Source organism: Condylura cristata, unplaced genomic scaffold, assembly GCF_000260355.1.
Source record: "Condylura cristata isolate star-nosed mole 26May11 unplaced genomic scaffold, ConCri1.0 scaffold00004, whole genome shotgun sequence".
Lineage (NCBI taxonomy): Eukaryota > Metazoa > Chordata > Mammalia > Eulipotyphla > Talpidae > Condylura > Condylura cristata.
The window spans coordinates 39,721,661-39,739,334 of NW_004567105.1; the positions used below are offsets into that span (position 1 = coordinate 39,721,661).

General features: G+C 34.9%; 1 protein-coding gene across 1 annotated transcript in view; it reads right to left on the reverse strand.

Moving 5' to 3' along the window:
* ABCA13 (ATP-binding cassette, sub-family A (ABC1), member 13) overlaps positions 1-17,674 on the reverse strand; it is a 436,597-nt gene that overhangs the window by 72,136 nt on the left and 346,787 nt on the right. Inside the window, exons 53-55 of the mRNA XM_004676530.2 lie at positions 14,908-15,161; positions 10,484-10,676; positions 5,113-5,222 (exon numbers count right to left, since the gene is read on the reverse strand). Coding sequence (XP_004676587.1) covers positions 5,113-5,222; positions 10,484-10,676; positions 14,908-15,161 — 557 coding nt within the window. The remainder of the gene's footprint in view (positions 1-5,112; positions 5,223-10,483; positions 10,677-14,907; positions 15,162-17,674) is intronic.

Consider the following 17,674-nt stretch of genomic DNA (forward strand, 5'->3'; position numbering starts at 1 on the left):
ACAAAATACGTCAAATACTCTCAAACTAAAATACATGTCAAATCAAAATTCAAATACTGTGGCTTTTATAGCTTGGTAAAATGATTCTTAAAATATACATTTTATTTTTATATATAAAAAACAGTATTTTTTTCAACAAAATGTATCTAATACAAATAACTTACAAATAATGAGCATCGAGCTAAAGAGTAAATATTAAAAGGAAAATATGAAGAATGGCTGAATGATCTCAGAAAACATAATTTATGTTTTGAAAAAAATATTTTTTACTTATAGAAATGTGGTATAGATCAGAGGTATGGGGTGTGAGAGGATTCACCAGAGACAGAGTGGGGAGCAGAACAGGCAGAATTACTGAAATACAAAGCTAAGGGGAACAGCAGGTGAGAAAAAAGAGGTCTGCTTTGCCATGTGGATTAGCCGGGGATTAAACTGCAGTGGCTGCAGATAGTTTCATAGTGTTGAGACAACCCCTTGTGCCAACAGGGAGGCCATTAAGATTTATTTTTATTTATTTATGCACAAAGGAATTAGAGTATAGACCAGGTGAAAACTGTGAGAGGATTCTCCACAGAGAGAGTAGGGAGCAGAACTGGCAGATTTACTGAAATATACAGCTAAGGGGAACAGCAGATGAGACAGGAAAGGCATGCTGCCCTGTATGTGAGACAGTTCCCTGCCAGGAATCTAACTAAGGCTGTTGTGATAGTGCTGAGACTTAACTCATGCATCATCAGGGAGGCCCAGAAAAAAAAAAAATAAGAAGAAGAATCAAAAAATAAGAAATAGCAAAGAAAAAGCTAATAAATTGACTTCACCAAAAGTAAAAACATCCATACACAAAACATTTTAGAACAAAATTAAAATAAAAGGTGCTACTGAAGGATAATACTTCAAACATGGCACATGAAAAGATCACTTCCAGTTGAACATACAAAGAACTCCTATGAAATAACTAATATAAAAAGAGACAAATATACTAAATATAGGATATGGATAGGATAGATCATGGGGGAAAATGAACCTACATAACAAATAAATATGTTAACATGATCAGTTTCCTGGGTACATTTAACAATGAGAAATCATGTACAGCATACTTGCAAAATACTAAAACTGAATAGTGAGTTTTAAAGAGGATTATGAAATGCTGAAGGAGTAAGTATAAACATACTAAATGATCTTTAAATTTATCTCATTTTACAATATTCATCAAAATTCCCTACATTTAATTTCTATATTTCACAAACACATATATGCACATACAAAGAGGCACACAGATGACAAAATAAGGAAAGACAGACCAACTTGGTCTCACAGGAATCTCTACTTCACTACAGGGAGGATAACATGAAAGTTCATCTAGGAGTACAAAAAGCCAGAAGTTCCTGTGATTTGGGACAAAGTTGTACCTTATTTGAAGGCTTCTACAAGGACAGCAATAGGACACTAAAAGATTCAAGTCCATGCAAGAGGAGCCTAGAGTCCTGGTTCAGTGTAGGAGCCTGTGTTGAAAACCTAGGAGCCAGTGGCCCTATGGAGGGGAGAGTTGAGTGGTGTGCATCTACAGCCTCAGTATATGGGTGTGTATGTGTACATATGTGCATGTATATACATACATATGTGTATACACATATACATACATATACACACACATATATGTGTGTGTGTGTGTATATATATATATTTCTGTACTGTGTTTCCAACACCCCCACTCAGGGTTGAAACTGATGGTGTGGTCTAATTTGGAGCTACACTGATTACAGACTGTGCAAAGTGAGAAGAATGCTACCGATGTTACCACAGCACAAACCTTCCCCAAATCTCACCAACTCTCATGAGCAACTAGGTTCTTCCAGGACTCTCCCTATTTCCTGAGACCGAACATGTAGATCAGGTCTACACAATATACACTGGTGGGTGTAGTATATACCCAGACAATACCCAAATATCTGACAAACCAAATATCTAAAATAATGTAAAGCCAGGAAAATCTAGTACAAGTAAATATTTATAAGTAAATGATACCACAGAATCACCTGCTGGAAAATCATCTGCTGGAAAATGAGAAGTTCTGAAAACTTGATCACTGGTTATGACTTAAAAAATATATATATATATAAGCAAATTCAAAAGAAGCAAAATAGACATAAAGGAAAATATAACACACGGTGTCATGACCCCTTAGGTAAATATATCATCACAAAGAGACAAACACATTCCAGGATGCAACCACAAAGACATGGAGATTGGCCCTTCCTGGTAGAGCAGTAGGTTAAAGCACAGCACTGCAAGCTAACCTCAGCTGCTTCAGTGCAAGTTCTATTCCTGCCCCAGAGATGACCCACATGGCACAGCAAACCTCTCCTGTCTTGCCCGCTGCTCCCCTCAGAAGTGTATTTCATCAGTCTGCCTGTTCTGCTCCCCATTCTGTCTCTGGTGAATCCTCACATCACCCTGCACCTTTGCCCTGTATCCCAGTTCAGTATGCATAAATAAATAAAACTTTAAAAAAAATACTAAAGAAAGATCAAATCAGTCATCTCAGTAGATAGATGGACAAAGAAGCCAGGTGAAAGAAGAAAGGAAATATGAAGGGGAACAAATGAAGAAACATTGCAAATTATTTGACTCCACTAGGGAAGCAACATAAGAGTAATAAGTATTATGTAAGAGGGGGAGAGAAAGAAGAAATAGAGAACTAATTAAAATGATTAATACTGGAAAACTTCCCAAACCTGAGGAAGGAACTAAATATACCAGTCCATAAAATAAACAAACATCCAGTTATCTAAATATAATGAGACCTACACCAAGGCATAAAATTGTGAGACTGCCAAGAAATAAAGACAAAAGAAACAGTATAGAACTAAGGAAAAAAGTAAACAACCCCCAAAATATACTCTTTTCCATCTTACACAAAGCAATATTGATATCAATGCAATCCCTATCAAAGTTTCAATGTCTTTCTTTAAGTACTGTGACAAACATTTAAAAATATATATTAAAGACAGGGCAGCAACTCCTGAAACCACAAAATACACAGAAGGAACCTAGTCAAAACACTTCACAACACTGACTTCAGTGATATTTTGTGGATTCATCTCCACTAGAAAGAGAAATAAAGCAAATATAACAAATAAATAAAGCAAATATAACTGTAACAAACTAAAAAGCTTCGGCACAGATAAACAAACAAAAATATATCCTCAAACAAAAATATACCCTACTGAATAAGAGAAAATTCTGCACATCATATATTTGACTAGGGACTGATAACCAAGATCTATAAAGAACACATACAAACACAACAAAAGAACACAACCAATCAATAATAATGATGATGATGATGATGATGATAATAATAATAATATAATAATAATAATAATAAGGGGCAGAAGCACTAGGTATAAACTTCTCAAAAGCCATACAGATGGCTAACAGGTACATGAAATATTCTCATCATCATTTATCAGGGAAATACAAATCAAAAATGCAATAAGATAACATCTCATAATAAAAATATGTTGGCAGAGATGTGGAGCAAAAGGAATGCTCATACACTGCTGATAGGTTAGACTGGCTTAGTCCCTCTACAAAATAGTAGGGAGGTTTCTCAGCACATTACATATTGGTCACTATATAATCCTGCAATTCAACTCCTAGGTATTTACCCAAATAACCAAAACCACAAATTTGAAGGAAAATATACACTCACATACTCATTTTAACATTATTTTGTTAACCAAGTTAATGAAACAACATACAGGACAGCTAACTGGATTTGGGAGATATTATAAAAATACACAATAAAGTTCTCCTCAGCTATAAAAAACAAAACATGATGAACTCTTGTCATTTGTGACAACATTGATAGAAGTGGACAGGATAATGCCAAGTGAAATAAATCAAGAGGTGAATGAGTATTACCAGATGAGTTCAATTATATGTGGAATATAGAAAAACAAAACAAATAATCAGACAAAACCAAACCGATAACAACTCATAAAATGTGACTGTAGAATTGAGAGTGTCATAAGGAAAGGGGAAGGATGGAGAACAAAGTACAGAGAGTTCTCAATGAACCAGCTCAGTGATACGGGTTCCTTAGTAGTAGGTGTGGTGGAAAATATACATCTGAAGGCTCATGATCCTTCATCTCTGAAACATACATAGAGGCATAAGCCAATGTTATTTTGATTAAAAAGAACACATGAAAATAAGTAGTTAAATAAGTCACAGAAATGCAATGAAATCTAATGTGTAACATGGTGACAATAGCTCATACTACTATATATATATCTGAGTAGATATAAATTTCTCAATATAAGAAAAAAGTTTGTAACTATATATGGTGATTGGAGTTACTGTGATGATCATTCTGTACTATATACAAATATCAAATCACTATGTGCACACCTGAAATTAGTGTACTATTATGTCAAATATAGCTCAATAAAGTAATAAGGAAAAATAGAGAAAGTTAGACATTCACTATGTGTGTGTGCGTACACACACTTATTTTGGGGATAGTTGTCCTCAAGAGTCCATACAGGATTCACTGTCATGAACAGTACCTTATGTGCAGGACGTTAGCATTTGCAGTTGTATTTAGAGTGAAGGAAGGGAATCAATGTCTTTCCCAATACCCAAGTACCATGTTTGATGTTTAAAATATACAGTCTCCCCACACCAAACTTGTCATCACTAGGCTGCAAATGAAGGACTCACTTAGCCCCTTGAATATGAGAGGCTATTTTGGAGCTGGATCTTCAAAAAAGAACTCCTACTTCCTGCTCATCTGATACATGTGGCGGCATTTATCAAGAAATAACATACCTTAACCCCATTTCATGTCTGTCAAAATGCACAGCCCTCTGCTGCTTTTTGCCAATACCACCCACACTTTTAGGACAAAAATTTAAATTGAATTTGGAGGTTCTTTTTCTTCTTCTAAGGAGTGATAACTGGAAGGCAAATTTGGAGGGAAATGTGGTCTCAGATTTCATTTTGGAGAAACAAAAGAATGCTTGGTTTTCACTGGAATAATAAGTTATCTTTAGGTAGCTAAAATCATTAATAATGATTAATTAATCATTATCTAGAATGTACCCCATGGGAGTCCTGATGATGGCATGTCCAGAGGTTGGAGGGATGTCCCCATTCAGAATTTTGAATGTGGTGGTCTTCCCAGCTCCATTTGCCCCTAAAAGTCCAAAGCACTGAGAGGGAAAAAATAGGTTAAAATCAAAATTATATCAGAAACACTTGTTCTTAGGCAACTCTGAGTTATAATTGGTTTGAGGTATTATTAGACTCTTAAAATCAAACAATTTTGTCCCTCCCTGGTGGTGCAGTGGGTTAAAGCACTGCACTAAGAAGCTTAAGCCACTTCCACATGAGTTCGATCCCCGCCTGCCCCGGAGGTGACCACATGGCGCGGCAGACCTCTCCGGACCCTCACGCTACTCCCCTCAGCAGTGTACTTCGTCGATCTGCCTGTTCTGCTCTCCACTCTGTCTCTGGTGAATCCTCTCACCCTCTGCATCTCTGGCCTGTACCCCAGTTCTGTATGAATAAATAAATAAATCTTAAAAAAAATCAAACAATTTTATAAAGCACGTTTAGATCACAATATTATTTTTTTAGAATTTTCTCTTTTTTTGTGGGGTGGGTGGAGAAGCTCCCAGGTGGCACAACAGGTCAAACTGCAGCACTATGAATCTATCCCAGCCACTGCAACAGAAGTCTTATCCTGTGCCTGGGGGATGACCCACATGGCGTGGCAAACCTCTGCTCTCCTCAGCCTTGTATTTTGGTAGATCTATCTGTTCTGCTCCCCACTCTGTCTCTGATGAATCCTCTCAACACCTGCACCTCTGGCCTGTACCCCAGTTCTTGTATGCATAAGTAAAAAAATAATAATTCTCTTTTTCCTCCATCTTCTTTTTAAAGAGGTAACAGTCATTGACCACACTGTATAGGTTTCAGATAATCATTTATCAATTCAATAACAATATATATAATGCTGTGACCAGAACCAAATGTCCAGTCACCATCTACTACCAATTGACAACTGACATCCACCGATTGACAATCCCCATGGCATCTGAGTGGTGTAATAATTCCAGCATTAATCCATAGTCAAGCTACTTACCAGATGTCTTTGAAGAACATATACTCAAAGGAAGTTACATTATAATAATCATTATTCTTCTCATGACTTCCCTGTGAAGTACAAAGTACTCCCTAAAAATATTCTCTAGTCTCCCCATCTTCTCTATTTTCCTGTCTAACATAGGCTCTAGGTAAACTATGCCATTATCATGAAGAACCCCATTTCTGTAGTTAACACTGAGCATCAAGCAACTTTTTCTTTAGTTTGACTGTATCTTACATTTCATGTGAAAAATGGACTATATGTTTTTTTCTTTTAACACAGTTTTTATTTTGAACCTCAGTATATTCTGAGCCAGAGATACCTTGATAGTTGCTGACTATCTGATTCTCACCAGTTCCTTCCAAGTCATGTTCTCTAAAGTCAGCAGCTGCTGTTCCCTGACATAAGCTGGCTTACTGGCTCCTTGACACATAAAGTGACAGCTACCATGCCCCACCTAACTATCATAGAACCGAATTGCATACCTCTGGCTACCAGCTGTTTGCCTAATCGTCACCTGCTTCAAAAGCCATACTCTCCCCAACTCAGCTGGATTTGTCCCACTATCTACATATGAGTCCATGTGTTCCAGACCTGTCCTGTCCCACATAGCACTAGTCAGAAGGTCATATTTGAGACAGTCCATGGTATACCATCAAGGTATCTAACCTGTGTCTGTACTTCAAGCCTTAGTCCAGTTTTTTTTTTTTTTTTAATTCCATCTTTTAAATATCATCCCACTCCCTGGCATCCAGTTTCCCTCTCTGTAATTGTATCTCTAGGGCATTGCAGGGCTCATTGCCATATGTAACACTGTATATGTTTATGATATTGATCTTAGCCAAAAGGCCAAAAAACAAAATGATATTTTCTTTCCTACACAGTGACAAGTTCTAGAAGAACAGGGTATTAGCTGACTCTTTGACAGGTTCTTCATAGTGTTTCTTATCTAGAAAACTGAACTAAGGTCCTCATGCAAGTTAGCAAGTGAAATTCAAACAAAAAAAAGGCATCTTGGACCATTTCAGATGCCTAGAGCATGTTTACTAAAAATTTCTCCTACTCTCTATCTTAAAACCATAAAGGAAACATAGTGGCATTTTTTTTTTTTGAGGCAATGTTAGTTACACTTTTTTTTTTTTTAACAATTTAATTTCTGCCTTTACTACCAATGCTTCATAGTTCACTAATGTTCTATTGTGTTCCCTCTTCCCCTTCTGCATACCTCATTTATACAGTGGACTTTGAAGGGTTAGATTTGAATTTGGCATTTTCTGACCCTTTTCTCTCTCTCTATTCCACATTCACTATTGCCTATCTTTTTTTCTGATTTACTTTGCTTAGCATAATCCCTTCCAGTTCCATCCATGTTGCCACAATAGCATTTATCTTTTTTGATCACTAAGTTGTATTCCAGTGTGTATATCTATTTATCTGTTTAACCACATCTTCTTTATCCACATTTGCTTTTTGGAATTTCTTTTTTTTTTTTTCCCAAAGTACAACTTTGTAAAAAGCACTGCAGTGTAGGTAGATAATTTTGTAAATAATTCTGCAGTGCAGGTAGATAGGAGTGGAATTACTCTGTTGTATGGTAGATCAATTTGTAGTCTGTTGAGAAACTGCCATACTTTGCAAAGCAGTATGCCTTCATTCCCATCAAAATGGTAAAAATATTACATTTCCTCCATATCTTATCAGCATGTGGGTCTTTTTGATAAGAGTGAATTGGCATCTCATTTTAATTTTGATTTGCATTTCCTGATGAGAAGTGTTGATTATTTTTATGTGTCTTTTAGTTAGTCTATGTCTTATTTTGAGAAGTGACTATTGACACTTGTGCCCATTTTTTGATTGGGGTTTTGTTTCTTCTTGTTGAGTTATATAAGTTCTCTGTGATCCTTGACAAAAGCCCTTGTCAGATGAATGGCGTTTGTGTATTTTCTCCTATTCCATCGGGTATCTTTTTGTCTTGCTTACAGTTTCTTTTTCTGTGAAGAATCATTTTAGTTTGATGTACTCCTGATTATTTATGTTCTCTTTTGTTTTCCTAGCTGTGCAGATGGATCTTTGAAGACATCACTGAAGCTTATTTTGTGAAGCATTTGCCTATGTTTTATTCTATTGTATCTTATGGTTTCAGGTCTTACATCCAAGTCTTTTACCCATTTTGAATTGATTTTTGTGTATAGTCTAACAGAATAATCTACATCACTTCATTTATATGTTGCTGTCCAGTTTCCCCAGTACCATTTCTTGAACCGGGTTTTTGTATGCCACTGTATGTTTTTGACTCCTTTGTCATATGTTAACTATCCATATTGGTCTGGGGTTATTCCTGGGCTCTCAAGTCTATCTCATTGGTCAGTGTGTCTGATTTTATTCTAGTATCATGCTTTTTAAATTGTTAAATCTCTGTATTATAGATTATGATTGTCTGGAAGTACAATACTATAATTTATCCCCCCTCTCTTTTCTGGTTCCATATGAATTTGAGATATTCTACTTCTCTGAAGAACACTATTGAAATTTTGATAGGAAGTACATTAAATATTTATAATGATCTGGGTAGGATGCTGTTTTTATTATATATATATATATATATATGTATGTATATAGGAAGTACAAAATGAAGTATGATGTAAATATAAATAAAAATGTACAAATGTGCATTTTTCATCTGTTATAATCCCCATAGAGAATGGCAATTTTGACTATGTTGTTTCTTCTAATCCATAAGTAGAGCATAGCTTTCTATTTTTTGTGTGTGTCTTGTTCTATTTCTTTGAACAATGTCTTATAGTTTTTGTATAGTCCTTTACCTCCTTTGTTCAGTTTACTCGTAAGCACTTAATATTTTTCATGTATGTGTGATTGCAAATGTTGTCATTTTTTCCAATTTCTTCCTCATCTGACTCATTGTTTGTCCATAGCAAGGCAACTGATTTTTGTGTATAGATTTTATAACCTGACATCTTACAGAACTAATATATTGTTTCAGTTACTTTTTAGTGTAATCTTTAGGGTACTCTATATCTGTTATCATGTCTTCTGAAAACAATGATAGCTTTACTTCTAACCCAATTTGAGTTTGTTTCTTAGCTTTCTCTTGACTAATTGTTCTATCTTGGATTGTCAATGCTATCCTGAGTAGTAATAGTGAGTGGACAGCCTCATTTTCTACCAGGCTTTGGTGAAAAGACGTGCAGCACTTTTATTTATTTTTTATCATTTTTTATGTTGATGTGAATAATACTGATTGATTTTTAGATGCTGAATCATCCTAGAATGTGTGTTATTAATCCTAGTGTTTATTTCTTTCAGTGCAAAGTATGTTTTGGCTAGCTATCTTTTTTTTTTTTTAAGATTTATTTGTGCATACAGAACTGGGGTACAGGCCAGAGGCTTAGGGGCGGTGAGAGGCTTCACCAGAGATAGAGTGGGGAACAGAACAGGCAGATCGACGAAGTACACTGTTGAGGGGAGCAGTGGGCAGGCCAGGAGAGGTCACCTCCGGGACAGGAGGGAATAGAACTCATGTGGAAGCGGCTTTAGATTCTCAGTGCTGTGCTTTAACCCACTGTGCCACCAGGGAGGACCTGGCTAGCTAATATTTTATTGAAGATTTTTCCATCTGCCCAGTCTTCACTTACTGTAAAGCAAAATGTGAATTTCAATCAGATAAGGCAACATCGTGGCTTGAATTTCTTCAGCTCTTGATACTACATGATTGTAAGTGCTCTCTGATTTTTAACAATTAGTTTAAAGTAATCATTTCTAGAAGTTATTTTTCTTTATGCATTAAGCACAAATTAGAATAATTTCTATTATGTTTGTCAGTTCTGATTAAACATATCTAGTAGCATTAATAGATATCCATGAAAAAAGAAAGCCTGAGCTGTTGCTAGGGCACATGATTAGCACATCTCCAGACTGCACTTTATGGACAGCCTCAATTGGCCACTTAAAGCTACTGAAGTCCAAGTAAGACTTAGAAGTGCTTTCCGTAATTGATTGGATTTACAAAATATTTTCACTCAATAAAAAGTAATCAAAAAGCCTAAGCAATAATTAAAATTTCTCAATCACATTAAATTTGAAAAATAATGAAATAAAATGAACCCCATCAATCAGGCAACAAAATTTGAACGTGAGAAAGAGCTAATGGAGTTTCCACTTGTTTGCTGCTTCTACTGATTGTCAGATATTTCTGAAATTGGAAGGCTAGTCTGATTACAGGCCTTATGAGAATAACACAGAAGATCAACAAGTAGGGTCACACATGGTTGAAAAGTAAAAGATAGAAAAACCTAAATTTCTTACCTCCCCTCTTGGTATGCCCAAACTAATGTCTTGCACAGCAGTAGTCTTCTTGAAGAAGCTGCCATAGCTTTTACTCAGGTTGCATAATACAAGGATGTCTCGGTCAGTTCTTCCTTTCAACACCCTCATTTGCTCTTTTTCAACATCTATGTCCTTAGCTGCTGTGACAGTGCCTTGAAGGGCAGAGTGACCCCTGGAAAGATAAAATCAGAGTTAATTCACACCTGGAAAACAGGATGGGCTGCGTTTATAGGGAGACAATTCTGTGATCTGACAGTACAGAAAGTGAGGTATGCAGCATCTAATGAATCATTTTCAACATGGGCATTTGTGTTCTGATATTCAGTCACTGTTTCTCTTCTTTCAGACAGGAAATGTGCATGTGTCCAAAAGACAGGGAAGTGATAGAAAACTAAAGCAGCTTTTCAATTTTATGAATCAGGAAATCACATCAGTTATATGATAAATGTAAAAAGTAATTGAATTGTATATAAAAATATGCAAATGGGACAATTACAAAGCATATGTTGGGTTAGACTAATTATATAACATGCACTTTGCATAATTCTTTTTACAATATAATCTTGCATAATTCTTTGTACAATATAATCTATAAGTATTTGTCAGATGAAAGCAAAGTTAATTTTCAAGTCTAATTTCTTACTCTAAATCTAATTTTCAATCAAATTAAATTTGTTTTCATCTGACAAATACTTATAGACTATGCTATACAAGGCATTATGCAAAGTGCATGTTATCTAATCCTTTCATCTAGCCCAATATATACATTTCATATTATATATTATATATTATATATTATATATTATACATTATACATTATACATTAATATACATTATACATTATATATACATAATGAGATTAAAGAATATATATGCATACATATATCATATGTGTGTATATATGAGATGTGTGTGTTATATAATATATGACACATATATAAGATGCATATATTGTATAGTATATAATACATATAAGATTATATGTTATATAATATATAGTATATAATATATATACACATCATCCTACATTTGTACCATTTTTTCATCTCATCTATAATCCCCATGGACTTCCCAACACCACTTCATCCATGTGCCATTACCAAAGTCCTTTGCACTCTTCCTGCCCCCAGTTTTGATCCTATTCCCCTCTCCCATCCTGTAGAATGTCTCTGCTTCCATCTGATGTTTTTTTTTTTCTTTCTTATTTCACTAAGAAAGAAACTCCATCTATGTTGCCAAAATGGCATGAGTTTATATTTTTTGGTCACCAAATAATAATGGAGCATCCATGTTCCAGATAGTCCACCCCTAGGTATCTACCCATAGGACACAAAAACATTAACTCAAAAGGACACCTGCTCCTCTATGTTTATTGTTGCTCTATTTACAATAAGGAAGACATGGAGTCAATCCAAATGCCCAAAAATAAATGACTGGATCAAGAAAATGTGGTACATATACACATCAATCTTCTTTATGATTTTTAATTTGGAGCGTTTTAAATTTCAATTTCCCTGTATGCTGCAATATGTTAGCATTTCACTTTATTTTTTTCTATGCTAGCATTTTAATAATTAAATAGGCATTGACCACTGAGTTTGTGCTCTACTAACTCTGATTTCCTGGCTTTGTCAGCACACTATTGATGTGATATATTATCAGTGGGAAAACTGGGTAAAGTTTACATAGGAACTCTTTGGATTAATTTGACAATCTCATGTGGGTCTTAAATTATTTTAGAATAAAAAAAGTATTGAAAGTCCAGTAAATATCTATTGCTGGCTCCTCTCTGGCACAACAGGTTAAAGCACAGCACCATGAAGCTATTCAAAGCCACTACAGCACATGTTCGATCCCTGGCCAGGGAGGTGAACACATGACATGGCAGACCTCTCCTGACCTACCCACTGCTCCCCTCAGCAGTATATTTCTGTACATTTGCCTGTTCTGCTCCCCATTCTGTCTCTGGTGAATCCTCTCACCTCTTGCACCTCCAGCCTGTACCACAATCCTTGTGTACATAAATACATAATCTTTAAAAAAAATCCATTGTCAGTCCTCAGCTACTTGTATTTGTTTCCTGCACAAATATATATTTATTCAACAACACAGCATAAATTATGAGAAAACATAGCTACTCAGGAACTTATATTATATAAAAATCTATATGTATGTGTGTTACAAATAGTGTATCATGTAGATAAAAATAAGAACATTGATCACCCATAGAGTAGTTGCTGATTAAAATGGGGTTGGAGATGCTGAAAGTGTTCAGTCTGGGAGAAGGTAAACAGGTATGTTCATTTTATAAACGTTCACCAAATTATACACATTCTGTTTTATAGTCATCTTCATCTTATCCACTGGAAGGTATGTTTTGTGACCATTCAGCCTGACTGACCATCTTTATTCTCTCCTATTTCCAAGATCCATCCCCAAGTTACCCACATCAGCACTCCGCCCCCACTTTTGTTAGGATGACTTGTAAAGAGTTATAAATACTCCCAGGATTTCATCTATAGAACTTCTGATCTCAGAGCTCTGAGGATCCTGATGTGCAAACATCTTAAAAAAGGTCAAATTGTTCTAGTGGAACAGGTGGAAGACAACTGACTGCGGTGATTTCTGGTTGGCCTCCTCTGCATTCAGAAATGTGCCACAAAACCAGCTTCCAACTGACAACCCAAAAAAATATCATCTATATCCAAAATAAAGTAACCCTGATGGCCAGGAGATATAACAGAAATTTTCAGAGACATGGAATACCTATTATCAGAAGAAAAATGCTGTTCTGGGTCATATGACTATTATGACCAGCCATCCTAGACACAACATGACATGTATGAATATTTCCTGTTTGAAGAACTACAGGAGGTGCACTTAAGGGTAGAAATTGAATATGGTCCAAAAACTAACAATGATGTGAGAAAATAAATTGAATTATGATTAAAAAATATCTCCTACATGAAACATCTTATAGACAAACAGAAGTGCACTATAAATACAGTAAAATGCACTGATGAGTCTGACAGGCACACTGAGAAGGCACTGTGTCTGATCTGGGAAGGTGACAGGAGGAACAGAAGTCAATCCATGAAGAGGCCAGATAAGGCAGGTTATTTGATGCAAACAGCTTCTCTGAAATGGAGGGAAGAGCCAAGAGAACCTCACAGAACATAAGATGCCAAGTTAAGGGGGCCTCACTAAGTTCTCCAACTTGATATTTTAGACTACACTTGAAAACATTCATTTGTTAGCGTAATCCCCATAATAGTCAATATTTAAGGGAATGGCATGCTGATGTTTAGATTAAATTAAAAGTTGTGATCTGTAATTTGTACTGATAAAGAAAAATAATTTTTGATCACACATAGTGGTAACAAAGACATGATTCAAAAATGTGGCTTAACTTATACTCTACAAAGTATATTTCGATTCTATTGGAAATGAAACAAGCTGAATCTGCCAGAAGGGATTCTAGTTTGTTGGTTTTAAAATAGATTAAACTAGTGAGGGCCTATCACAAAACCAGTTGTGTTTGAAAGGTACTCCAAAGTCTATTTCAACCTCAGTCATATGTTGGAAATCAACAGATTCCTGAGTAATGGTATGCATTCAAGAGAACGCGAATACAAAGATTTGTATTCAAATGGTTCTCTTTCTTTAGCAGATTAAAAAGAATTATGAAGACAATATGCCATGGAATGACAAGGAAAAATTACATAAGGGACCTACTAGTAAATATTAATAGTGTATCTATTTAGGAAGGAACATTCTTACCTATCTACTTAAAATATGTTATCTGACAATATTTTTAATGTGACCCCAATTTTAAAAAGTAATTATTTTCTTACATCATTTTAGTCCCCTTAGTTTTCATGGCATTTGTCACAATGTTTTATATATTTACAATGCCAGATTAACTCCTAATTACAGCAGTAAGAAGAATATACACGTGTTTACATAGGTTGCATTATATATCAACAAATATAGACATAAAAATTATGATAAATATACATTTATTAAATATATAATATGTGTATTGAGCTATATAGATATACACATATCTGTAAGAATACAAAGCAATCACTTTCCCCTAAGCTCCTGATTCTAGGAGTTAATAGCAATTAGCCATAAAACTAAATCATGTTGTGATATCAACTTAATCCATACTAGGTGCTACAAAGTAAGAGATAGAGTGATTTCAAATGGAAAAGTTAAGTAATATTGCATAACTCAGCATCTTACTGACATTTTTCTTTTATTAGTGTCTCACATCAGTTAAAAGAAATATATAATCTTAACTGACTAGAATATTTTGCTTATCTTGCCTCCTTCAGGATGGAATTCTCTCTCCTTCTTAAAAGTCAGTGCCATACGAGAATGAGTCTTGCAGAACATACCTTGTCCACTGTAGAAGGTCCCAGTGCAGCAGAATCCTCAAGAGAAGAAGAATGGTGCCTTGAGAAGCCAGTTGTACAAAAATCCAGCCCAGGAAGTTCATCTCAAAGGGGCTCACATAGGAATCAATGCCAAAGTTGTGGGTCAGGTCATATTTGATCTGATTATAACAGAGCTCTATCAGCCCTTGACCCAGGCAAAATTGAGGAAAAATGGTGAAGACCCATTTAAGGACATCATAGATATTCTGTAAATTCTGTACAGTGAAAGAAATAAAATTAAAAGGCATCCACAACTTCCATTTCTCCTTAATGATCCTGGGCTCCAGGTCCCCCGTCTCTGTTATTTAGTATTACTCCCAGACAGTATCAAGCTAAAATAAATTATTGTGATGTATGACGATTAAGTGGTCTTGCTCTGCTTGGCTTTTGATTTGCTTAGCCCCCCTTAAGTTTTTCTTCCTTTCCATTTTTTTCCCCTTTTGGAATGAAGATGTTTGTTCTAAGCTTGTATTAGGTATGTCCCATTTTCTATTTTGGCAGCACAAAAATGGCTTGTTTCACAGGTTTATAAAAGGAGAGGAATTCTAACTTAGGAGGAACCCTACTTCATGTGCTTCCCATTCCTGATTTAGATGGCATTTGGACATCAGAGTTGATGCTAAAATAAATAAATCTATGATTTATGGAGCTGTTGGATAATATGAACATATTTCTCATGTGATATAAACTGAGGGCTCTGAAGGTAGAATTATTATATACTGATAATGTATGCCCCACCCCCAATTTTTCATGTGGTGAAGCCCTTCCCCTGAATACGATGATATTAAGAGATGAACATTAAGGAAGTGCTAAGACTTTGCTGAGGCCTTAAGGCTAACAACCCACAATGGGACAATTGTCTTTTCATAGAGAGGAAGAGACATTAGAGATTGATCTTTTTGCCTCCTGTGGTGAGGTCACACCAGAAATGCAGACATCTATAATCCAGAAAGAAAGGCCTCACCAAAAGAAGAATCAAGAAGCACCTTACTCTTGGAAATCCAGTCTCCAGAACTGTGCTAAGTAAAGATTTCCTGTTCAGGTTGCTTGTTATTTAGCATTTTGTTATAGAAGCTAAAGATGACTCAGTATATGGGTAATACTACTAGTCACAAGGTAAAATTAATTTTTGAATGGGTAGATAATATTAGGAGCTGTGACTCTGAGCATTTCAAATAGCATACAAAATATCTAGTTCACACTTAATGTATAGGCAAGGTTAAATATATGTAATTGTCATTATTAAACATATAGAATGAAGTGGTATTATAAACACAAGAATGATTAAGGAATAAACGGTAAGAGATCAAATAGTATGTAATTGTGGAGAAAACAAAAATTATATGACAGACCACAATTTGAACAAATTTTTAAAATGAATATATACACATATAAACTCAACAGCAACAAATTTTATTATCATTTTGTCTAGTTTTTTTTAACTAGTATACAGTATATCTGTATTTATTTTATTAGATTAAATTTATTAAAATATTAAGCATCACTTATTTTATACATGGCATTATGTGCTTCCAGTTTGACTGAACTTCATCACATTTGATTCTCTAAATAAATGTATAAAGTACTGAGCAATAAACTCAGTCACCAATGAGGAAACAAACTCTCAAGAGAATGACTAATGGGTTCAAGTCACAATGCAATTAGGCCAGGACTTGAACCGGACCTTTCTTGTGCAAGGAATAGGATTTTCCACCAAGAAATATTGCCTTTAGGAAAGAAAAAAATCACTGAAACACAGGTTCATTTTATGGTTCTTTAGATTCAATGTAGCATTTTAAATTATTTAACCCAGAAAAACCACATTAACTATAACTGCTAAACAAAGCTACAGGAATATGATGAAAAATTCGACCCACATTTTATAGTCTCTCCCTCCTTTGGTAAAACTCAATACTTGGTAAGGTGATAAGAGATGAAAATCACAACGTACACACTGTAATGCACAGCAGTGTATGTGTCATGTCATAAATATTAAAGAACCAATTCATAAAATTTTCACTTATGAATTTCATAGCAGATAATACCCAGTTTTCCCTTGAAATGCAAACTAATAACCTGACCAGTAAAAATATATTAAATATTTGGAGGCAATAGAAAATTCAATAAAGATACTTAGGGTCATTTCTTGTTACACTGTGATTTATTTTCATTTTCATAGAGATAGGAAAATTATGAGAGCTTCTTTTAACATTTTCTTAGTTTCTGCTTTGACTCACATCATCTATAGATTTTAATCAGTCTTAAAGGGGTTTATTAATCAAACCTATCATAAAACTATGTCCCTAGATCAACTAACATACATGAAAAAAAATTATTTTACTAGTGAGGAAATAGAAATGATACAGTTTTTAACTCATGTACTAAAAACTAATGAAATATAAATAGTAAAGATAATGAATTTAGATCAAACTTATGTATGAGCAAAGTTGATCACATTTAATAACATGGAATTAAATGATCTGACCATATGAGTGGGTACAGCTACTTAAAGTCATGGGAAAATATGTATGTGTCTGATACAGTATATCTGGAATCAGATTAAATATGTAGAGAAATAAATTACTAAATGATTTTTCCTCTAAATATATTTCCATACTCGAAGCCTCACCAGTGAGAAAGACAGAAGTTTCAGATTTTGAGTTAGAATCCGAACTGTTCCACAAAAATAGCACATACATTGTGATTTTATAAAAGTTATAATGCTTGT